A 25,533-nucleotide genomic window follows, 5' to 3' on the forward strand; every position below is an offset into this window, starting at 1 on the left:
ACGAGTCAACATATTTAGGGAAGCAATTATAACCACTCAATGCTTGAACAGCAGAACATTGGTCGCATCATGATATCATTCACAAGGGACATAAAAGTGTCAAAGCATGAGAATTACATTTCTTATGACACAAAATATTTCATTGCATTGTGGATGTTGATTAAAAAATTGTGGATGTTGATTAAAAAATTGTGGATGTTGATTAAAACAATTAAAAATTAAATTAGCTAAGCAACTATACTGGGGTAGTGATTCTCCTTTAAGCCAGATGGTGTTCATTTGATGAACCTTTTGTGCCATTAATGTCATTTTATTCTTTCATTGTTATCACTGTCCCTGTTTCAACCTCTAGAGCAGTAAGTTAAGGTTTGTGTCTCTTTTCTATGATTTTTAGTGCATCATTCAGGCCAAGTGGCAGAGGTAAAGGAATGAAATGCTAACTCATACTAGTCAGTGCCAAAGAACATTAACTTCTCCACTGAGCAAAATAATAAAGCATGCAATAAGTGAGAGAAAGGAATGAGTTACAAGGTTGTAACCGAATGGGGCTGGAGTTCACATTCGTAAGCTGTAAGAGCAATGGTTCAATGCTCCCTCTATATTATGGAACTGTTTCCAGTGGAATTAGCACTGTAATATACTGAGATTTCTGGTGATATCCTCTCTATGTGCAGTGCAGGGTGAAATCTACTGCATCAATAGCAGCACAGAAACAAAGGTGCATGGACAAGCTGATACATTTACAATTAGCTTTCATTTCTGGCTGTATTTCCCCCCGATTCTGCTAAATCTGTCTACCTGTGGGCAGAGAAAATGCACAGCAACAGCAGTTAATTCCATTTCTTTCGACTTGAAGTGGTTCACTGTGGCTTGACATTGCAGAGTTTCTGCTGAAGTCAGAGCTGTAGTTGGTAGCAGCACTACAATTTAAATGGGAATCTGTTTTTTTGGAATGTCTGAAATTAGGCTCTGTAGTTCATTAGTTACAAATACATTGTGCCACACCACAGACAGTGGTAGGATATGAGTTTGTGCCCATCATTCCCAAAACAATGGGTTCTGATCTCAGTTGTTAAGTGGTAGGGTGGTGGGGGCATCTCAGTGGAAGTGAGGAGAATCAATGCACCTATCCTGATGCACCAGTCAACTGTTGGTTTAACTCGAGCAGTTTATGATGTCTAATAATGGATGGTGGGGAGGAGTTTAATATTGAAGGAATAATTTAAATGCACACTCATTTAAATGGAGACAAAGGGTAGCACTTGTAAGAATGAGTGAAACAGTTCAGATTATACTTTATAGCATATTTTGGAAGTTGTGAATGCTAATATTTTACAGTGATTATCGTATGTTTTTTAATATGGGTGAGCAGAGGAATAAAAACTTGAAAATACTGATTTGAATAGCATTGAAGGAAAAATTCAAAGCAACGCATCATTGAAATATTTTTTCATTAATTGTTCAAGTCATTTCTGAATGGTTTCCAACTTGTAATGATTTCCTGACGTTTTCTTTCACCAACCATTAAAAAATTGAACTCCCAAGAGTTAGCAAACACATATTTTAAGGGTTGCTAATTCTGTATAAAACATCTCTCCTACTGAATGAGGGATAACGACATTGAAGCACATTTCTGTTCTGTAAATAGAGGTATAGAGTACAAAAGCCAGGAATTTATGCTAAACCTATATAAAAGATTAGTTTGATAGTTTGACCCCAGCTAGAGTATTGTGTTCAATTCTGGGCACCACACTATAAATATGTGAAGAGAAAAAGATTAGTGAAGATAAATGTAGGTCCCTTGCAGTCAGATTCAGGTGAATTTATAATGGGGACCAAAGAAGTGGCTACCAGTTGAACAAATACTTTGGTTCTGTCTTCACAAAGGAAGATACAAATAACCTTCCGGAAATACTAGGGGACCAAGGATCTAGTGAGAAGGAGGAAATTAAGGAAATCCTTATTAGGCGGGAAATTGTGTTCGGGACATTGAAGGGTTGAAGGCCGATAAATCCTGGGGCCTGATAATCTGCATCCCAGAGTACTTAAGGAAGTAGCTCTAGAAATAGTGGATGCATTGGTAATCATTTTCCAACAGTCTGTCGACTCTGGGTCAGTTCCTATGGACTGGAGGGTAACTAATGTAACACCACTGTTTAAAAAGGAGTGAGAGAGAAAACAGGTCATTATAGACCGGTTAGCCTGACATCAGTAGTGGGGAAAATGTTAGAATCAATTATTAAAGATAAAATTGCAGCGCATTTGGAAAGCGGTGAAAGGATCAGTCCAAGTCAGCATGGATTTACGAAAGGGAAATCATGCTTGACAAATCTAGAATTTTTTGAGGATGTAACTGGTAGAGTGGACAAGGGAGAACCAGTGGATGTTTTGTATTTGGATTTTCAAAAGGCTTTTGACAAGGTCTCACACAAGAGATTGGTGTGCAAAATTAAAGTACATGGTATTGGGGGTAATGTACTGATATGGATAGAGAACTGGTTGGCAGACAGGAAGCAGAGAGTCGGAATAAACCAGTCCTTTTCAGAACAGCAGGTAGTGACTAGTGGGGAGCCGCAGGGCTCAGTGCTGGGACCTCAACTATTTACAATATACATCAATGATTTAGATGAAGGAATTGAGTGTAATATCTCCAAGTTTGCAGATGACACTAAGCTAGGTGGCGGTGTGAACTGTGAGGAGGACGCTAAGAGGCTGCAGGGTGAATTGGATAGGTTAGGTGAGTGGGCAAACGCATGGCAGATGCAGTATAATGTGATTAAATGTGAGGTTATCCACTTTGGTAGCAAAAACACAAAGGCAGAATATTATCTGAATGGCGGCAAATTATGAAAAGGAGAGGTGCAACGAGACCTGGGTGTCATTGAAAGTTGGCATACAGGTACAGTAGGCGGCCTGGACACCCTACAGGCGTCACAGCAAAAAGTTGCAAGCTTTCCATATGCGCAGTCTCAGATCTATACTCCACATACGCTGGCAAAACCGGGTATCAAACTTTGAGGTTCTGGAGAGAGCACAATCAAAGAGCATCGAGGTGATGATCATGCGAGCCCAGTTCCGGTGGGATGGGCATGTCATCCGCATGGATGGGTCAAGGATCACTCGTCAACTTCTTCACGGTGAGCTCTGTGAAGGTCAAAGACACCAGGGGCGCCCCCGCAAGCACTACGAAGATTGCATCAAGGCTAACCTCCAGTACTGTGGCATCCGACCAAAGGACCTCGAGAATACAGCAGCTAATAAAATCCAGTGGTGAACCCTCACGAGGACTGCTTGCCAGACCTTCGAAGAAAGCCGATGTCAATGCCTGCGGGACACGAGAGATAGACGACATCAGGTGGCAGTACTGTCACCATCAGGCACATCGAACTTCCCTTGTCCGACATGCAAGAGACTATGTGCATCCAGAATTGGCTGATACAGCCACTTGAAGACACATGCCATTGATGATTAGCACATCAACATCTTTGTTGGATACGTCATACAACCTAAAGAGAGTAGGCGGTGAAGAAGGCAAATGGTATGTTGGCCTTCATAGCTAAGGGATTTGAGTATAGGAGCAGGGAGGTCTTACTGCAGTTGTACAGGGCCTTGGTGAGGCCTCACATGAAATATTGTGTTCAGTTTTGGTCTCCTAATCTGAGGAAGGACGTTCTTGCTATTGAGGAAGTGCAGCGAAGGTTCACCAGCCTGATTCCCGGGATGGCAGGACTGACATATGAGGAGAGACTGGATCGACTGGGCCGGTATTCACTGGAGTTTAGAAGGATGAGAGGGGATCTCATAGAAACATATAACATTCTGATGGGACTGGACAGGTTCGATGCAGGAAGAATGTTCCCAATGTTGGGGAAGTCCAGAACCAGGGGACGTAGTCTTAGGATAAGGGGTAGGCCATTTAGGACTGAGATGAGGAGAAACTTCTTCACTCAGAGAGTTGTTAACCTGTGGAATTCCCTACCGCAGAGAGTTGTTGATGCCAGTTCATTGGATATATTCAAGAGAGAGTTAGATATGGCCCTTATGGCTGAAGGGATCAAGGGGTATAGAAAGAAAGCAGGAAAGGGGTACTGAGATGAACGATCAGCCATGATCTTATTGAATGGTGGTGCAGGCTCGAAGGGTCGAATGGCCTACTCCTGCACCTATTTTCTATGTTATTTTCTGGACTTCCCCAACATTGGGAACATTCTTCCTGCATCTAAACTTCTAGTCCCGTCAGAATTTTATATGTTTCCATGAGATCCCCTCTCATCCTTCTAAAAGCCAGTGAATACAGGCCCAGTCGATCCAGTCTTTCCTCATATATCAGTCCTGACATCCCGGGAATCAGTCTGGTGAACCTTCGCTGCATTCCCTCAATAGCAAGAACGTCCTTCGTCAGATTAGGAGACCAAAACTGAACACAATATTCCAGGTGAGGCCTCACTAAGGCCCTGTACAACTGCAGTAAGACCTCCCTGCTCCTATACTCAAATCCCCTAGCTATGAAGGCCAACATATCATTTGCCTTCTTCACCGCCTGCTGAACCTGCATGCCAACTTTCAATGACTGCTGTACTATGACACCCAGGTTTCACTGCACCTTTTCCTAATCTGCAGCCATTCAGATAATATTCTGCCTTTGTGTTTTTGCCACCAAATTGGATAACCTCACATTTATCCACATTATACTGCATCTGCCACGCGTTTACCCACTCACCTAACCTTTCTAAGTCACCCTGCAACCTTTTACCGTCCTCCTCACAGCTCACACTGTCACCCAGCTTATTGTCATCTGCAAACTTGGAGATATTACATTCAATTCCAAATCATTAATATATATTGTAAATAGCTGGGATCCCAGCACTGAGACCTGCGGTACCCCACTAGTCACTGCCTGCCATTCTGAAAAGGACCTGTTTATCCAGACTCTCTGCTTCCTGTCTGCCAACCAGTTCTCTATCCACGTCAGTACATTACCCCCAATACCATGTGCTTTAATTTTGCATACCAATTCTTGTATGATACCTTGTCAAAAGCCTTTTGAAAGTTCAAATACACCATCCACTGGTTCTCCCTTGTCCTCTCTACCAGTTACATTCTCAAAAAATTCTAGAAGATTTGTTAAGCAGGATTTGCCTTTCAAAAATCAATGCTGACTTAGGCCGATCCCGTCACTGCTTTCCAAATGTGCTGCTATTTCATCTTTAATAATTGATTCCAACATTTTCCCCACTACTGATGTCAGGCTAACCGGTCTATAATTACCGTTTTCTCTCTCCCTCCTTTCTTAAAAAGTGGTGTTACATTAGCTACCCTCCAGTCCATAGGAACTGATCCAGAGTCGATAGACTGTTGGAAAATGATCACCAATGCATCCACTATTTCTAGGGCTACTTCCTTAAGTACTCTGGGATGCAGACTATCAGGCCCCGGGGATTTATCGGCCTTCAATCCCATCAATTTCCCGAACACAATTTCCCACCTAATAACGATTTCCTTCAGTTCCTCCTTCTCACTAGACCCTCGGTCCCCCAGTATTTCCGCAAGGTTATTTGTGTCTTCCTTCTTGAAGACAGAACCAAAGTACTTGTCCGCCATTTCTTTGTTCCCCATTATAAATTCACCTGAATCTGACTGCAAGGGACGTTTGTTTTCACTAATCTTTTTCTCTATTTTTCTATGTTTAGGAAATGAAGGCTTTGGAGAGGGTACAGAAGAGATTTAATAGAATGGTTCTAGGTTTGAGGGAATACAGTTACGTGGATGGACTCGAGAAGCTGGGGTTGTTCTCCTTGGAGCAGAGAAGAGGAGATTGATAGAGGTGTTTAAAATCATGAAGTATTTAGATAGAGCAAATAAAGAGAAACTGTTTCCAATGGCTGAAGGGCCGATAGAGCATGGATTTAAGGTGATTGGCAAAAGAACCAGAAATGACATGAGGAAAAATATTTTTATGCAAGTAATGGTTAGGATTTGGAATGCACTGCCTGATAGGGTGGTGGGTACAAATTCAGAGATTCAGTTGTAGCCTTCAAAAGCGAATTGGATAAATACTTGAAGGCGAAAAAATTGCAAGTATATGGGGAAAGAGTGTGGGGGGGGGTAAGACTAATTGGATTGCTCTTCAAAAGAGCCGGTGCAGACTCGATGGGCCAAATGGTGGCCTCCTGTACTGTACTATTCAATCATTCTATGATTCTATTCACATCATTATAAAGCTCTGCAGTTTAAAAATCACTAATTATTTAAATGTATCTATTGGATGTCTTTCCTTTTAACAGGATTTCAATCTTCTATGCATTAGTAGCAACACGAGTGCTAGTCATTATAGTTGTTATACAGCTAGATTTTATCTTATTTTAAGCTTCTTTTATTTTGTGGATTTTTTAACTCAGTGCCATATTTCTCTACATTGGATGTTTGTTGCATATGAATTGTTCTTGTTTATTGTTTTTGTTGTGTTTCTTTGTACTGGAGGGTTTTACTGTTCATTTCTAAATTCTGTAGGACTCTGCAATCATAGGCTTTTTTGCTGTACTTTTAAGAAAGAACTTGCATTCATATAGCATCTTTCGTATCCTCAATACATCTTAAAGTGCTCTGCAGCAAAAGCTCAACTATTATGTTGGAAAACACGGCAGCCAATATGTACACAGCAAGATCTCACAAATAGCATTGAGATGACTGATCAGTTAATGTGATTTTGGTGGTGTTGTTTGAGGGATAAATATTGTCTAGGATACTGGAATGCATCCCTTTGCTCTTCTTCCAATGGTGCCATGAGATATTTTATATCCACCTAAACAGCCAGGTAGGGCCTCAGTTTAACATTTAATCAGAAAGACAGAACAATTGTTTATACAACTAAAAAGATATTACGAGTAAACCACGTGTAGACCAGGTTGGATAGGGATAGGGGTGACAGATCCCCTTCCCTGAATGAATCTTAGGGGCCAAGTTTCATCAAGGACTCCACCTGCCCAAGTGCCGCCCAAAGTGACGGCGATGGCCGCCGAGGTGCTGGACGGTACTTTCAGTGGGATATTCATCGCCGAGGTCCCTCAAAGGTTGGCGGGCGGCAAATGGACGAGGTACATCATCAATCTGGGCAGCAGCGGGCGGGAGGTCTCATTCTCGGTGGCAGAGGCGCTTGGAGGGTTGAAGACCTGGAAAAAAAATTCAGTAGTTAAAAAGTAAAAAAGCTATCAGAAGACCTCCAAGGGGCCTCATGCAAGTAAGTCACTGTGGAAAATTAAAAAAAAATATTCACTTACCTTTTTATCAGGTTCTTCATGCTCACCGTCGGGGACAGACAGACCTCGCAGCGGTCCACCCCCGCTCTGCAGCCGACTCCCGCCCACACGAATATGAGAGCTCGGTGGGTGGGAGCTCAGTTGCGCCACTCGGACGTCCGCTCATGTCAGTGGGCAATTCCCAGTGGCTCACCCCTCCTGCCCACTGCAGGCCACCTCCAAAGTGGCACTGGGTGGATCAATAAGAGCAATGTCAGCGGCAATGGGTAGTAGCAGGCAGTGAGCTGGTGAATTTCGGCCCTTAAATGTAGTATGTTTTGGGCCTTATCAAGCTTACAAACTCACCTGGATTCAACAGTGTCTTGGAGTGGAGGGGGGGGAGTGGGTGGGGGGCAGATTGTAATCTCCCATTCCAGACTCTCATGTATATATTGATAATTCCCAATATTTCAATTGGAGAATGATGGGAAGCCAGAGATCACTATGCTACTGTAGAATTATCCCAGTATTCATATTAGTAGTGAAAGCCCTCAATTAATATTATGGAGCATATAGTTTTTAATAGAAGGCATTCACTACCACCATGAATGCTGCAATTGCTTTATTTCCATAGTTGTCACTGGCTCTCCGGTGAGGACGAAAAGCACCCTCAAATCCCACAGTCTGTGAAAAGAGGCGGAGAATTACCAAGAAAAAGGAAATGTATTAGCATGGATAGAGAATTGGCTGGCGAACAGAAAGCAGAGAGTCGGGATAACTGGGTCCTTTTCGGGTTGGAAATCGGTGGTTAATGGTGTGCCACAGGGATTGGTGCTGGGACCACAACTGTTTACAATATACATAGATGACCTGGAAGAGGGGACAGAGTGTAGTGTAACAACATTTGCAGATGACACAAAGATTAGTGGGAAAGCGGGTTGTGTAGAGGACACAGAGAGGCTGCAAAGAGATTTAGATAGGTTAAGCGAATGGGCTAAGGTTTGGCAGATGGAATACAATGTCGGAAAGTGTGAGGTCATCCACCTTGGGGGGAAAAAACAGTAAAAGGGAATATTATTTGAATGGGGAGAAATTACAACATGCTGCGGTGCAGAGGGACCTGGGGGTCCTTGTGCATGAATCCCAAAAAGTTAGTTTGCAGGTGCAGCAGGTAATCAGGAAGGCGAATGGAATGTTGGCCTTCATTGCGAGAGGGATGGAGTACAAAAGCAGGGAGGTCCTGCTGCAACTGTATAGGGTATTGGTGAGGCCGCACCTGGAGTACTGCGTGCAGTTTTGGTCACCTTTCTTAAGGAAGGATATACTAGCTTTGGAGGGGTTACAGAGACGATTCACGAGGCTGATTCCGGAGATGAGGGGATTACCTTATGATTGAGTAGACTGGGTCTTTACTCGTTGGAGTTCAGAAGGATGAGGGGTGATCTTATAGAAACATTTAAAATAATGAAGGGGATAGACAAGATAGAGGCAGAGAGATTGTTTCCACTGGTCGGGGAGACCAGAACTAGGGGGCACAGCTTCAAAATACGGGGGAGCCAATTTAAAACCGAGATGAGAAGGAATTTCTTCTCCCAGAGGGTTGTGAATCTGTGGAATTCTCTGCTCAAGGAAGCAGTTGAGGCTAGCTCATTGAATGTATTCAAGTCACGGATAGATAGATTTTTAACCAATAAGGGAATTAAGGGTTACGGGGAGCGGGCAGGTAAGTGGAGCTGAGTCCATGGCCAGATCAGCCATGATCTTGTTGAATGGCAGAACAGGCTCGAGGGGCTAGATTGCCTACTCCTGTTCCTAATTCTTATGTTCTTATTGCAAAGGGGTGGAGTATAAAAGCAGGGAAGTCTTGCTACAGCTATACAAGGTTTTGGTGAGGCCACACCTGGAATTCTGTGTGCAGTTTTGATTTCCATGTTTACGAAATGATATACTTGCTTTGGAGGCAGTTCAGAGAAGGTTCACTCGGTTGATTCCAGCGATGAGGGGGTTGACTAATGAGGAAAGGTTGACTAGGTTGGGCCTCTATTCATTGAAGTTCAGAAGAATGAGAGGTGACCTTATCGAAACATATAAGATTATGAGGGGGCTTGACAAGGTGGATGCAGAGAGGATGTTTCCACTGATGGGGGAGACTAGAATTAGAGGGCATGATCTTAGAATAAGGGGCTGCCCATTTAAAACAGATAAGAGGAGAAATTTCTACTCTCAGAGGGTTGAATTCGCTGCCTCAGAGAGCTGTGGAAGCTGTGATATTGAATAAATTTAAGACAGAAATAGACAGTTTCTTAAACGATAAGGGAATAAGGGGTTATGGGGAGTGGGTGGGGAAGTAGAGCTGATCTTATTGAATGGCGGAGCAGGCCCGAGGTGCCGTATGGTCTACTCCTGTTCCTATTTCTTATGTTCTTATGTTGTCATGATTTTTCTTGATTTTGGCTTGAATTTATGCGTCAGTAATACGATTTGTGACTGAAACATTCATACCTTAGATTTGTCAACACAAAAGCAAAATACTGCGGATGTTGGAATCTAAAATATAAACAGAAAATGCTGGAAATCTCAGCGGGTCAGGCAGCATCTGTGGAGAGAAAAACAGAGTTAATGTTTCAGTTGGATGACCCTTCGTCAGAATGTGTCCAATGTCGACAGCTCTGCTTCTGTTTTATTTCCGCATACTATAGGCATCTTTTGTTATATTTCTGTGCATGTGAGGGCACTTTTTCCTGTTGTTTGGTTAACTTTAGGCTTGTCTTATTGAACTTAGTAGGCTTCTTATTTTAGGTTTCCGGTAGGTTTCCTTGCAATGTTGGATCACTATTGAGCGATGCAAGGTATTTTATTCACAATGCCACCGGCCTCATTGGTATCAAGTAAATATTTGATGTTAAAAATATGAACATATTTCTTTTTGCCATTAGCTACCTATTTCAACGTGTTTCTGTGTACATGTAAAAACACAGTAATATGCAGCAAAATATCAGAATTTAAACCAAATAAAACATAAAAAAGCAACAGCTCAGGTGACACTTTAACAAGTGGAAAATGTACAAAATCAAAGAAATTACCTAAACTTATCTATTAGATGTGTTTCAAGATTAAATCCTTTTTCTTTTATCAGTCAAGATGACATCGCACGGAAATGCATATTACATCCATGGGTTAGAATATCTGCATTTAACAGGATATTAATATGAGATTGACTGGATTTTGACTAACAGACAGGAAAGATTTCAAACCAAAATAAGATCATAATTTAAAGTGTCTGTGACTTGAATCCACCCATATCGGAATTGTGGTATGTCTTGTTATAATTTTGTATACATCAACATTGCTGTGTCATCATCCCAGCTACCTTCATCCTTTAGAATTTCTTTTTAACTGTGTTATTTGGGATGCCAAACTTCTTGGGTAAAACTGGCCCCCATCACACCATTTCATTGGGTAAAATGTGAGTGTTGGGGAACCAATTTCTGGGCATAATCTCACATGCCTCAATCTCCACTGAAGTGCGCCGCTACCAAATTGGAAGCCAGTTACTTCTAAGTATCCAGGTTGCCCACCTGAAACAGGTGTTAGGCCTCTTGAATATAGAATCAGGGTCCTACCACATGTTTCAGGAATGTCTTCATGAACTGAACAGAGCGTGCATCATGCAGGCTCCGCTAAGTTTTTATGGGTCTACAGCGGCCTGACCAGGTGTCCTGGAGGTCACCGATGAAAAGGATACTTCACCTTTTACGAAGTTACTTTTCACCTTACAATACTACATAGACCAGGAAGAAGGATGGAGTCAATGGCTAGGGAACTGAGTTTGTGGTGGGGATTGAAGGCAATGGCTTCTGTCTTCTCAATATTTCGTTTACAAAAGCACTGAGTGCACAGTCTTTACTTAATACAGGATTGATGGCAGTGACAGGCTTTTTTCTTATAAGAAACCAAGGTGAAAGGCTAAGACTGTGCAGGATATTGCCACAACCAAATAAAGTAAAAGAGATGAAATTAATCAAAAAATAATGATTAAAGGACATCAAGCTATGGTTTCAAAAGCTTGATGATTGTATGAGCAAGAATGACCAACAGACAGAAGGAATTCCACATTTTTTGAGTTCTTGGGAAAGGATGAGTTAAGTTTTATAGGAGACTGTGGAATGAGCCTCCCGATATGTTAGAGTAGTATAAGTCTTGGGCAGACTTAAGTTCATAGAGGGAAAAAAATCCCCTGATGTGAAAGAAGCTTCTTGGAATCAGCTTTATCAAAGATGGAACAATTGGAGTTCCATTTGAAGTCAATAGAGGTATTAAGGCCAATGGATAAAGAAGGATTAAGGATGGAACCATCAATAAAGTTGTGTCTGGCAGCTATGATGGTGGATTGACAGAGTTTATCAGCAGTGATCAAATTGGTTCAGAATGCTTCAGACTGATGAAAATATTAGGTGCGATGGACAGACCCCTTATGAGAAATAGTGGACATGATTGAACCTAGATTAGTATTGTATCTGATGGGCGAAGAGAAATATGGTATGAAACCTTCCATATCAGCTAGAAAAACATCAGTTACTTCATTAGCACTGCTCGAAGTATCAGAAGACCAGGCAAAGCAGCAAAAGATTGTCAAAAACTATTGAAGTTGATGATTTATGCCAGGTTTTTTCAGACATTTATAGTCAATGGATGGAAAATATAACTATATAGTGCTAAACAGAACAGTATGGTTTAAAAAGTATTGGAGGAATTCTACTTAAGATATGAGGCTATGGTCAGAAAAAACAGACTGATGCAGTGTAAGAGTTAGGACTGGAGGAAAGGAAAGGAACAACATCAGGATTGTAAAGGGCCCAGCAATCGTGCCAGTCTCGACAGTAGAACAGCAGAAGTTGTTGGTGAACACTGAAGTCAGCACGATTATTAGTGCCAGCAGAAAGAAAGTTAGAGTTGCTAGATTTGATTTTGCTTTACAAAGCTGAAACGTTCTAGACCGCTATCAAAGATTAGGGAAGTGACAGAGCCAATAGATGAACTTCATGAGTAAGGGATATGTTTAGTTACAAAAAAAATCAAAGCCAAATGATTCAAGAGAGTTAAGGCCAGCAGCAGAGACATCAGAATGAATTTAATTGTATGTGCCTCATTTTGATCAAAAGTTTGAATACAAAGTGCAACAGGGTCATTGGAAGGGATAGGAGTCAGAAAAAGTTGAAACTTGGTGTTACAGGGAGATGCATGAACTTTCCACCCTGAAACCAAACTTTTCCTATACAGATATTTTGTGTCATGTTTCTGCAGCTGCTTTTATTCGCTTCCATTGTTAAAGTTCAAAGGCCTCTACCCATCTTTCATAATTTAGCATGGAAGTCCGCAAGATGTGATTAAAACAAGTACAATATTGAAGAAGCCGACTGTTCTGTTGGTTTAGGTTGTGAGTTTTTAAATGAGAAGCAAAAATTGTAAAACTTTAAAAACAACTAACTAACTTACATCTTCCTATCTTTCCCAAATATCCCTGCAACAGTACCTAGTATTGTTAAAAGGTTCTGCTTACATAACCATGGTTGAAAGGACTTTTATTCAGTGTCCCCCACCCATCCCTTAAGTACAATCTTAATGATTTTCTTCCATAGATAGTTTATCTTCTGTTTTTTTGCCTAACATATGTATGCATACAGAAATGAAAGAAATGCAGCTTCTTCAACCACTTAGTACACTTTACAAGATAAACATTAAACAATGGCAACATTTCAAGTGAAAAGTTTCTCTTCTCACATTGGGTTTCAGAGAGTTAAAGTAGATGAGGGCAGGGTGACTGGGAATGGAGATGGAAATTGTTATGCGCATAATAAAGCAATGTAACGGAATACTGTAGACATGAGTAAGTGTGACCTTTTCTCCTTTATTTAAACTCCAGAGTGCAGGTACAGCATGGGAGACCTGCTTATATACATTGCTCCCAAAGGATGCTGGGATCCTTTGGGACTCCAACAGATATGCCCTCTGGTGGCGGTATAATACAGGTTACCTAGGGTTGCATATATAACATCACTCCCTTCCAAAGTCAATAGTACACTTATTTACAGGGTGAGACGTACTGGGGCTTTTCGCTCCCTTGTCGATCGTCTCGGTACAAATGCAGGTGTGGTGAGTTGGTTGGTTCTTCGCTGGGCTGCTGGGCAGCTGGCCATGCCAGACTGCTGGGGATGGTGAGTTCAGCTTCGTGGTCGACCGTGATATCGGTTGCCAATTGTGTGTGTGTTGGAGGGTCGAAGTTGGTGGTGTCCTCTTCGCGTTGCTCGTGGCTGTCTGTGAATCGCAGTTTGGTTTGATCCAAATGCTTTCTGCAAGTTAGTCTACTAGCAAGTTTGACCTGAAACATCCTACTCCCTTTTTTGGCTATGATGGTGCCAGCAAGCCATTTGGGACCATGTCCATAATTGAGTACAAGGTCATTGACTTCAATATCGCGTGACAAGTTTGCGCGATCATGGTACATGCTTTGTTGATGCCGCATGCCCTCGACGTGATCATGGAGATCAGGGTGGACAAGAGAGAGTCTTGTTTTGAGCATCCTTTTCAGAGCAGCTCGGTGAGCGAGTGGGGTCTGGTGCAGTAGCTGAGCAGGACTCGGGACAGCCGAGTCGACAGGGAGTCTTCCGATATATGTTGCAAGCTTGGACTGCCCATTCTGCCTGACCATTGGATGTGGGCTTGAATGGTACAGATGTGACGTGCTTGATCCCATTGCAGGTCATGAATTCTTTGAATTCAGTACTGGTGAAGCACAGTCCATTGTCGCTGACAAGGACATCAGGCAGGCTGTGCGTGGCAAACATGGCTCGTAGGTTTTCGATGGTGGCAATGGACGTGCTTACAGACATTATTACACACTCAATCCATTTTGAATAAGTATCCACAACAACCAAAAACATTTTGCCTAGAAACGGGCCCACAAAGTCAACATGGATCCTAGACCACGGTTTGGAGGGCCATGACCACAAACTTAGCGGTGCCTCCCTGGGTGCATTGCTCAGTTGAGAGCAAGTGTTGCATTGGTGCACGCATGACTCCAAATCTGAGTCGATGCCGGGCCATCACACATAGGATCTGGCTATAGCTTTCATCATTACTATGCCTGGGTGGTACTGTGTAGGTCGCATATGAACATTTCCCTGCCTTTCTTAGGCAAAACCACGCAATTGCCCCACAAAAGACAGTCCACCTGTATGGACATTTCGTCTTTGTGCCCCTGGAACTTTGCGACGCTGGACCAGCTCCCATGGAGGACACAGTTTTTTACAAGGGACAGTAAAGGATCCTGGCTGGTCCAGGTCCTGATCTGGTGGGCCGTAACGGGTGACTTTTCATTTTCAAATGCATCCATCACCGTGAGCAAGTCTGCAGGCTGTGCCATTTCCACCCCGGTGGTGGGCAATGGTAGCCGACTGAGAGCATCAGCTCAGTTCTCTGTGCCTGGTCTGTGGTGGATTACATAGTTATGTGCAGACAGCGTAAGTGCCCATCTTTGGATGTGGGCAGAGGCACTGGTATTAATCACTTTGCTCTCTGAGAATAGCAATGTGAGTGGCTTATGGTCAGCTTCTAGCTCAAACTTGAGACCAAACAGATACTGGTGCATTTTTTTCATCCGGTAAACACATGCCAGAGCTTCTTTTTCAATCATGCTGTAGGCCCTTTCGGCCTTGGACAAACTCCTGGACGCATAGGCGACCGGTTGCAATGTTCCCGATTCGTTTGCTTGTTGCAACACACACCTGACCACGTAGGAAGACACATCACAAGCTAGCACTAAATGTCTACAGAACAAGCAGTTTGTTGGAACATAACAGATTTCTGGCAGCCTTTGTACACATTGTGTTTGAAGCGGCATTGATGGGCTTGATGATCACCTCCGCAGCGCCAACAAGGTGTTAACTGCCTCGCATTAACATTTTATGGTGGACTCTGGGTCATCTGAGGTCGTGCAGCTGCAGGCATGTACGTTCTTCCATATGCACTCCTGCCTGAAAACTACGTTACTTTGTGCACAGTACTTGCCGAAACCTCTTTATGCTGTGAAATTTGTTTGGTGTTATTGCTGGTGGACATAAATGCCTGGGCTATCGTTATGGCTTTGCTTAGGTTCGGTGTTTCAACAGTCAATAGTTTGTGAAGGATAACCTCATGGCCAATGCCAAGCACAAAGAAGTCTCTTTGCATTTGCTCAAGGAATCCATCGAATTCGCAATGTCCTGCAAGGCACCTTAGTTCGGCGACATAGCTCGCCAGTTCCTGGCCTTCAGACCGTTGACACGTGCAAAATCGATACCTTGCCATCAGAACGCTTTTCTTCGGATTTAGCTGCTCCGGGACCAGCGTACACAGTTCCTCATACGATTTGATTGTTGGTTTCACCGGGGTTAGAAGATTCTTTATGAGACCACATAGGTTGTTGCCCCATAGATGGTGAGGAGGATCGCCCTTCATTTGGCAGCATTCTCATTCCCTTCCAGCTCGTTGGCTATGAAGTATTGGTCGAGTCGCTCCACAAAGGCCTCCCAATCGTCCCCTTCTGAGAATTTCTCCAGGATACCAACAGTTCTCTGCATTTTTGCGTGATTGTCCGTTATCTCTTCGCCAGTTATTATGCTCATAATAAAGTAATGTAACTGAGTACTGTAGACATGAGTAAGTGTGACCTTAGCTCCTTTATTTAAACTCCAGAGTGCTGGTACAGCATGGGAGGCCTGATTATATACAGTGCTCCCAAGGTATGCCCTCTGGTGGTGGTATGATACAGGTTATCTAGGGTTGCATACATAACAGAAATAATTTCAAGGTTCAAGACAATGTCATAAGGATTGCAAAGTACACAGTAAAGTGAATAGAGGAACTTGCAAATGCAGTGGGTACAATTTCAAATGCTTCAGAGGTTGGGTTGGGTTGTAACTCTTTGGGTTGTCCTTGCATTTGTCAATGGAGAGAAGAAGAGGAAATGATAAGGAAGGACTACCATTGTACCATGACAAGGTGGTGAAATATTTTATTCCACACGTCTCTTAGCTTCTATGGTGCCCTGGACATAGCTGCCCATGTAATCATAAGGTGGCCATATATCTGTGTCAAGATTCTTAATGGGGCAACTTCCCATAGTGTTACCAATGAGTCTGTATGACCCGGTGGCTGTAAATATGAGTAAGAGATTCCTTTTAGTAGCACTTGCACTCCTAACAAGTTCAACAGTGATGGAACAGAGAGGGAAGGATAGTAAACAGGAAGTAAATTGGCTGAAATCTTGAGGAACCAAATGAATAGGTGGTAGAAAAGTTAAGTTTAAGAAAGTGATTTAAAGAGGGAGAGAGAAGACAAAATCATTCAGCAACCACAGCAGGAAACTAAGAACAAATATTGTCACTGTTTGCTATGTATAGCAAAATTGTAAATGCATGTATAAAGATTGCATTTACAATTTCACTGCAAATACCAAGCAGTAGAGCTCTCCCTAGATCATCCATGTGGAACTTGACATGTGACTATGAGAGGTCTATGCTTGTGTCAAAACACTAACAGATTCATGATTTTTTTTTACATTGCTCAAGTTGTAAATATTAGAATCTAAAAGCACCTCAAAGTTGATTAAGTTATTTTACATTGTAATTTTAGTCTTGTACAGCTCCCATTTACAAATGTTTCTTCCCTATGCCTCATCTTTGAAAGATCTTATGAAGTCAGACAAGCTCCACGTATGCAGGCACTGGCAATGGCAGTGCTTCAGAAACTTGCACAAGTCCCCATTCTTTATGTATGAGCCTAGACAGTGAATACCAGCGAGCGTTTTAACTATGGGAAATAACAGTCAACCCCAGTCTTTCTTCATCTGATGTCCAAACATGCACCCTTCCAGCGGGGATCACTTAATGGTGATCAGGACCTGGAAGGTTGATTTTTGCCCTCGCTAACTTGAGACTCTGAGGCCAGTTGCAACATCTTGCAGAAAAATATAATTATTTTCACAAATATCCATGATATTTAAATAAACACAATCCAAATATGCATTAACCATATTCTCATGCAATTGTAACATGAAAAATGGTTGATGAAAGGGCTGAAGTGAATTTTCCTCTGAGGCTAATTAATGTCTTGCTGTAGTAACCGTGGTCTTTAATTAATTAGGTTTATTAGACAGAGCAAAGCTGCTACATGCAACATCACCATCCTTGTTCTTGATAAAACTGTACAGTTAGAAAAAGGGGTCAATAGACTTACATTATAGTACAATTCAGCATTTTAATACCACTTATATTCTATAACTCTGCAGATGTACAGTGGGGTTTAAAAGTGATCGATGTGACCAGAAAATGAACCTTTGTGATTACTACTGTCAAAATGGAGGGGTTTGCACTTTAACTGCACTTAATGAGCCTCAGTGCAAGTAGGTTTTGACCTTATGCCAAACATTGTACTTTGCTATAAAACATTGAATTCCAGCAGAATCATCTTGCATTGGTGGCATGTTTGAATAGCCTTGTAAATTAATTGCTTTTATGCATGGCATGCTGTTGGCCTATATCAGAGCTAATCATCTCCTCAAAGCATAGCTATTTAGACAAACCTGCTGTCTAATCCTTTATGCATGCTCCTAAATGCTGTCTCGTCTTGCTGATATCTGTAGGTGTTTCTCTCTTTTGGAAGTTGTAACAGTTGCAGTACATTAATTTTACATCCTTAATTGGTTAATTTCAGGTGTTCAGATGAATGGTCAGGCACACAGTGTGAAAGGCCAGCTCCCAAGAGCAGCAAAACTGAGAATACCAGAGGGAGTAAGTATTTTAAATCCATGCCTTCCTGTTGTTGATGGTTTTCTATCATGATACATTGGTCTCTATATTAATTTGAGGGCACCTTCTATGGCAAATGGCTTATTGGCCTACATGAAGACTTCATAATGTTGACCCAGCCTTGAATTGCCGAATGCTTAACATATGTGTGACAGGGTTAAATCCTTATGGTTACAACTTTGCAGTTCCAGCAAGTAGCTTTTAACTCTATCTGATTGTGTTTATTGTTACTTTTAGTGACCAGGCAATAGTTAATGTAGAATCCTGATCTACACTAAATGATGTGCAAGAAGGTCTTCTGTGATTGATTCCTATTGACAGTTACAACTAACCCTGAACAGGAGCTCAGAAAAATACAATTGCCATTATAAGACAGCCAACTCTAAGATCTTGTTTTCAGAGAGGTCATGGATTGAAAATATAAATGGAAATATCATGTGTCAGTCTTTTTGACATAAGTGTTTTGAGAGAGTAATATAAAGAATTTCCAGCAGGACTGTTGAATGTCAGCCTGTTCCAAGGACTGTTTTTAAACTGCCATTAAATGACAGGTCAGGAATCAACCTATTCTTCACCATTAAAAGCCCTTTAAAGAAGAAGCTTTTTCATTTTTTAGAAGAAATAATTTGTCTAGTACACCCCTAATCCAACCAGCCCTTCCTCACTGCATCATAGCTGTAGTTTATGATCAGGACAGATACAATATTGTGGCAATTTTAACATTTATCACTGGGTAAAAAATGGACAATAGTAAATGAGCACCCATTCTAAACTCCACCTAATTTTCTTTTCCATTGAAGATAATGGGGAAAAAAAATCATACATGGTGTAAAATGAATGGCTGAATCGTTATGCCGTCCCAGTGATAAAAATTAAAATGATCCCCAATGAGTCTATTACGTTTGTCACGTTACGCTGCATTATCTAGGAACTGGGATCCAACTGGAAGTAGGTGAAAATATACAAGTGTAAGATGCTCTTTTTTGCATTCTCTCCAGTATCTCTATGTCCTTTTTATAATATGTAATGTACGCAGCACTCCAAGTGTGGTCTAACCAAGGTTCGGTACAAATATAACATAACATCTATCCCTCTAGAAATAAACCCTAGTGCTTGGTTTGTTTTTTTATGGCTTTATTAACCTGTGTTGTTATTTTTAGTGATTTGTGTATTTGTATTCCAAGATCACTTTGTTCCTCTACCCCATTTAGATTCTTACTTTCCAAATAATATATGACCTCGTTATTTCTCTTACCAAAATGTCATACCTCACACTTGTTATGTTGAAATTCATTTGCCAATTATATTCCCATTCTGTAAGATTATTAATGTCTTCTTGTAATTTGTTGCAAGCCTCCTTAGTATTGACTATTCCCCCAATTTGGTGTCATCCGCAAATTTAGAAATTGTGTTATTGATTCTAAAGTTTACATTGGTTCTATAAGTTGTCCCAGGCACAGCACTGATCCTTGTGGAACCCTACTTTCCACCTCCTGCCACTTTACCCCTACTCTCTGCTTTCTGTCTTGAAGCCAGCTAGCTACTCTACTCTACTACTTGTCCATTGACTCTGCATGCTCTGACTTTATTCATTAATCTATTATGTGGTCCATTATTGAAGGCCTTTTGAAAACTTCGATAAATTACATCTACTGCATTACCTTTCTCTACTCTTTCTGTTACATCTTTAAATTAAGTTGGTCAAGCAAGACTTTCTCTTCTGAAATCTTCCACAAAACTGCAACTATATCCCCGCCCTTACTGTACTCCATATTTTAGTGCTATCTGTAAATTTAGCAAGCTTGCAATTGGTTTCTGCATCCAGCTTATATATGCAGCTACAATACAATAAAGGTACATACACTGACCCCTACAAAACTGCACAAAGCACTTAGCCCAGTCTGACACTATGCTCCTCATGAGTACTCTCCATTTCCTATTTTTATTCAATTTCTTGGCCAGTCTTGTGCTGTACCCTAGACTCCCATGGATTTCAGTTTAATTCTTTTTTCATGTTGATCAATGCCATCTGGCCCAGGAATTTTTTTTAGTCCCCAGCCTTATTAACAATTAACTGTTCCCTCACTGCTTTCATCATCATGCATCTTTGGAAGTTCTAATTTTATCATTAAGTACACTTTTATTATGATAATGTCAAAAAAAATACTTTTGCTATACCCTCTCCACTGCCATTTTTACCATCCCAAAAAGTTTTTAACCTATTTTCGTATTTTCTTATGTATTCCCTTCAATGCTCTTCCCTTTTCCCTGTAGCTTTTATATAATTTTGGGACAATTTATTTGAAACATGTAATCTTCATGTTATCATAATTAAGAACTGAGACAACTCATACATGGTTCATGATAATGTCATTGCAAGTCAAAGAACTGCAGTGTACAGTTTATGTTTACTTCTAAAAATGATCATAACTCAGTCATAATTTTATATCTCCTGAGTTATCAGGTCAGCCCTCTTGTGGAATACAGGGGACTTTGTTATGTGTCCTTCATGAATGTTTGTTTAACATATGCAATATTATGCATCTAGTGATATGCTATAGTGCCACTGTTGCGAAACCAATGGCATAATGTCTACTTATTCTGCCCATGTTAAGAAAAAACACATATGTAAAAAATGTGTAACTGTGCTTGAGCATTTACCATTATATGTGATGGAAGATATCTGGTAGATCGTGTTATCTATTTCTGTTCCTCTATTTCAGGGAACATCACTTTTATTGTACCACTTGTTATCTTGGTTCTTTTGATTATTGCAGTCGTTGTTGGAATAATCATCTGCAAAAGAAGACAACGGTAATGCATCCTTAAAACAATACTGTGTAATGAAAGTCTGTATTGCTAGCTGTAAGCATCTGATGTAAAATGAATTTGGGCAGTCTCAATCCATTTCCTACTGGATAGAAAACACTTCTAGTTTAGCATAATTTGCTACTTAGTCTGGGAAATGGAGAAATGCCACACTGGTAAAGTAATTTGCCATCATCTGAGGTTGGTGCTGAGAGAATTTGTTGAGATAGAGTAGGAGATTGTGGGGTAGAAATTCACCTCTGCCCAAAACGGGATGCACCAACTGCTTTTGAAGGGTTAGGGCTGCCGCATTGGATACGGCGGCCTATCTGTCGAAATTCGGCACTTTGTGGGTTTTTTCCCAGCGAGGCAGAAGTGTCCTCATGGGGGCAGAATTGGGGGCAGAGCAGAGTGGCCATAACTAGCGGGGTGGAAGTGGGGGCAGGTCGGAGTGTCCGCCGCACCGTGTTGATGACGTCATCGCGCTGGCACATCACAACGTCTCTCCCCTTCAGTTAAAGGGAAAGCCACTGCGAACTCTGCATTCATTTTAGTTAGGTCCACTGGGCCACCAGTGAGGGTTTAGGCCAGTCTAGCAGCCTGGCGCCCAAGAGGGGGTGCCAGGCTGCCTGGTTGCGGCACGGCCAAACCTGCGGCCATAATTGTCGGGTCGACCTGGCAGTCAGCCGACAAAAAAAAATGTCATTGACTGCAGCGTTATCTCCGCTTTAAGGGCTGCTGTGCCGCCATTTCACAGCAATATTTGTTGGGAGCACTGGCCTGTGGTGGTGCAGCTCCGGCGGGGCAATTTCAAATAAGTGGCAATTTTGGTAGGGCAATTTCGCGAGGGGAACAGTAAGGGTTCAGCGCATGCACGCCATGGTGGGAAAACGGGTGGAGTGGTCCCGGACACCGCTTCGCTCCTGAAGAGGGATAATTTACAAAATGGTGGTCCCTCCACAGATGGAGGGAACGTTTGTTGTTGATACTGGCTGCCCAATGTAAAATATGGCCCATCACCAGCACCAATATCCCTCACCTTGATGAGTGTAAAATTTATAATAAATACAACTCCAGTATATTGTTATTATACTAGACTGATGTCAACATGTTATTTCTTTACTTTGCCCAATAAATCTGTGGACAAGGTTGAATCCAAGGATTTCTACTTGAATTTAAAGTACTTTGTCACAAATTCTCTAACAGTGAGAATTCATGTTAACATGTTTTGGTAACCCCCTATTAGTGTGAAAACCGTTCGGAGGCATCCATTGACGAATGGAGGCATGAATGTGGAAATTGGAAATCCAACATACAACATGTATGAAGTTGACCGCAGCCATGAAAATGCCGGAGGTTTGCTGGATCCAGAGTTTACATTAGATCCAGAAAAGGTATATATGTTCATGCAGTAGAAAATTGGAAAATAATGGAAGCCAGAAGCTCATTTTGCTCCAGTGCAACATGTAATTGGGGGAAGAGAAAAAAATGATGCTGAGTTGGCAATATATCAATATGGATAAAAGTCATCCATAGAATAATAGAATGGTTACAGCACGGAAGAAGGCCATTCGGCCATCGAGCCCATGCCGACTCTCAGCTAGTCCCACTTTCCTGCGCTTTCCCTGTAGCCCTCCAAATCTTTTCCTTCAAATACTTATCCAACTCCCTTTTGAAAGATAACATTGAGTCTGCCTCCACCAACCTTTCAGGCAGTGCATTCCAGATCTTAGTCACTCTCTGCGTAAAAACGTTTTTTCTTGAATCACCTTTGGTTCTTTTGCCAATCACCTTAAATCTGTGTTCTTTGGTTCTCGACCCTTCTGCCAATGGGAACAGTTTCTCTCTATCTACTCTGTCCAAACCCTTCATGATTTTGAACACCTCGATCAAATCTCCTCTCAATCTTCTCTGCTCCAAATTTTGAAATTGTGCCCTGTAAACCCAAGTCCAAGTCATTAATATATATCAAGGAAAGCAATGGTCCTGGAACTGATCCCTGGGGAGCATCACGGCTACCTTCCTCCAGTCCAAAAAACAACTGTTCACAACTACTCTCTGTTTCCTATCACTTAGCCAATTTGGTATCCAGGCTGCCACTGTCCCTTTTATTCCATGGGCTTCAAATTTGCTGACAAGCCTATTATGTGGCACATTGTGGAATGCCTTTTGGAAATCCATGTACACTACATCAACGGCATTACCCTCATCGACCCTCTCTGTTACCTCATCAAAAAACTTGATCAAGTTGGTTAAACACGATTTTCCTTTAACACATCTGTGCTGGTTTTCCTTAATAAATCCACCTCTGTCCAAGTGACTGTTAATTTTGTTCCTGATTACTTTCTCTGAAAGCTTGCCCACTACCAGCGTGTAGCTGCTGGGTTTATCTTTACTCCCTTTTTTGAACAATGATGTAACATTTGCATTGCATCCATTGGTTACTATACATACTGTTCAGTTGACAATTAGTGTTTCCCATAAACTAATTGTCTAGAAGTATTAATGGCCACAATGGAATGATCAACTAAGATGGAGGTCATGCACATGGAGATACACATCCACCTTGCAATCCTATTTTCTTGTGTTGTACAACATTTTCATTTTCAAGAGTCAATGGGCAAATTTTAATGGTGAAGGTGGATTGGGGGCAGGTGAGGCTCCGAGGCGGTCGGAAAACTCGGGAGAACGGGTTCCCCGCAGCCCCTGCCGACTTTAATGGCTGGGCCTGATTTGAATGGGAAGCCTGTTTCCCATCCACAGACAGCCAGCTTGAGGGGCTGGCTGGCTCTGGGCTGGTAGACCTGCGGCACTAGGCCACACAGAGGAGGGAGTCAGTGACCGAAAGATGATCGAGGGGTCGGGACTGGAAGAAGATTAGAGACCGGGGGTGGAAGGGGTGCCGTTTCCAAAGAGAATTGGGGGCCGAAGGAGCAGCACGGGTGAATCAGAGTGCTGGGAATGGGTGAGGGTGAGGCCTCATGGGGGGATCGGTGACATGGGGGGGAACACCTTGTGGCGGAATCGGGGGCCTGCGGGAGACATCTGGGAGGGTTATCAGAGGTCTCATGTGGGGGGGGGATCTCCGATCTCAGGGGGTCAGTTAGGCAGTGCCCCTGAATCCAGGAGATAGGTGTAAAGGCACTTACCTCCTGGATGCATCTGTCCTCACCTTGCTGTAGCTGGTGGGTTTTATGAGGTGTGCAAAACCCGACCAGCTATAGTTAAACATAAAATGGAGGTTAAAGAAGAGGCTACTAGCCTCATTATAATATTGAAATAGACGACCCGCCTCCTGAAAGCGGGTTGCCTGCCCACCCAATCCCACCTCCATTATAACCGGAAATGGGTGGATTGGAGACGGGTTCAGGTCGGGATTCCGATTTTTCACACTTTAATGACCCCCACACCACCAACCCACCCAATTTTTCAAGTTAAAACTCCCCCCAGTGTCTGGGATCCTGACTCAGTATTTTAATATATTTTACCCCCAGCCCCACCTCTATCTGTACACAACATCCTCATCCCAGTCTGTATTGAAGGCATTTAATGATCCCTTATATATACTTAGAAAAGTGTATTTGAATGATCTATGCACAAGGATATACACTATTGACATTTTTACACTGTAATTGGAAACATTATCAAACAGCTAATCAGAATTTCAGTACTCAATATTAGAGCTTGGAGCAACATTGAATTCTTTCCAATTAGCAAAAAACTGTTGCACGCAGAAACTTGATGATCTTGGGCTTCAACGGATTCATTATCTTGGATCACACATAGAGAATGCAGCATCACCTGCCCATTGAGAAGACCTGAAATGTCGATTTATATAATTTATGATATAATTATTGTTACCAGGAGTCCTAATATCATCATTTGATTAAGACCTATTTTACAACAGTGAGGTCAGTAATTCTATTCAGTAGATATGCTGCTAGAAAATGAACTGTGATCTTTCACTGAGAATAATTTTATTTCTTTTCATTGAGAATAATTTCAATTCATCTCTGTTGTCACCTTAACTTATAAAATGCACACACTGTAACACTAACGTAAAGTAAACCCAGTTTCGGCACTGATAGTCACAGTGGGTGCATTTAATGAGTTTGAATGTGACTGAGACTGGAGATACCAAAATCCCATGAAAGATTGATGGAAATGCAGAGACATATGCACGATATTAAATTGATTCTAAAACCATCATATTACAGACCTCGAACTGCTGTTGCTGCAGGCATGTCTATTTCAATTTTAATGAATAATAAATACTGTGTCTTTTTGTACCAGGAACAAATGCTAATTTAATATTGTCTCGTGTGCTTTGTGCACTCAGAATCCCATTTGCAGTGTTCTAAGGATCCAGTGGCATTTAAAATTCAATAACGTGACCTTTGTCCTTTATTTATTTGACAGCCGACAAATTACTCAAATCCTGTTTATGCAAAACTGTACTTGGATGCATCAAACTGCCGGAATTCCTTAGGCAGCACAGAGGAAAAGAAAGAGCTGCTTCCAAAGAAATTAGAAGATGGCCTGAGGGAGACTGTTGCTTAGATTACCCCTTAGTCTTGTATCTTTTTTAAACACTGTATAAAATGTATAAAGAAAGGATTAATTTTTCTATGTAATGACAGTGT

At 41.8% G+C, this 25,533-nt stretch overlaps 1 protein-coding gene across 1 annotated transcript in view; it reads left to right on the top strand.

The window, feature by feature from the left end:
* LOC139253819 (low-density lipoprotein receptor-related protein 1-like) overlaps window positions 1–25,479 on the top strand; it is a 2,398,725-nt gene extending 2,373,246 nt beyond the window's left edge. The window contains exons 87-91 of the mRNA XM_070873585.1: window positions 17,563–17,676; window positions 17,988–18,064; window positions 20,806–20,896; window positions 22,137–22,284; window positions 25,310–25,479. Coding sequence (XP_070729686.1) covers window positions 17,563–17,676; window positions 17,988–18,064; window positions 20,806–20,896; window positions 22,137–22,284; window positions 25,310–25,450 — 571 coding nt within the window. The 3' untranslated portion in view covers window positions 25,451–25,479. The remainder of the gene's footprint in view (window positions 1–17,562; window positions 17,677–17,987; window positions 18,065–20,805; window positions 20,897–22,136; window positions 22,285–25,309) is intronic.
* Window positions 25,480–25,533: the final 54 nt, after the last annotated feature.

This window comes from Pristiophorus japonicus, chromosome 3 (genome assembly GCF_044704955.1).
Source record: "Pristiophorus japonicus isolate sPriJap1 chromosome 3, sPriJap1.hap1, whole genome shotgun sequence".
In the NCBI taxonomy this organism is placed as follows: domain Eukaryota; kingdom Metazoa; phylum Chordata; class Chondrichthyes; family Pristiophoridae; genus Pristiophorus; species Pristiophorus japonicus.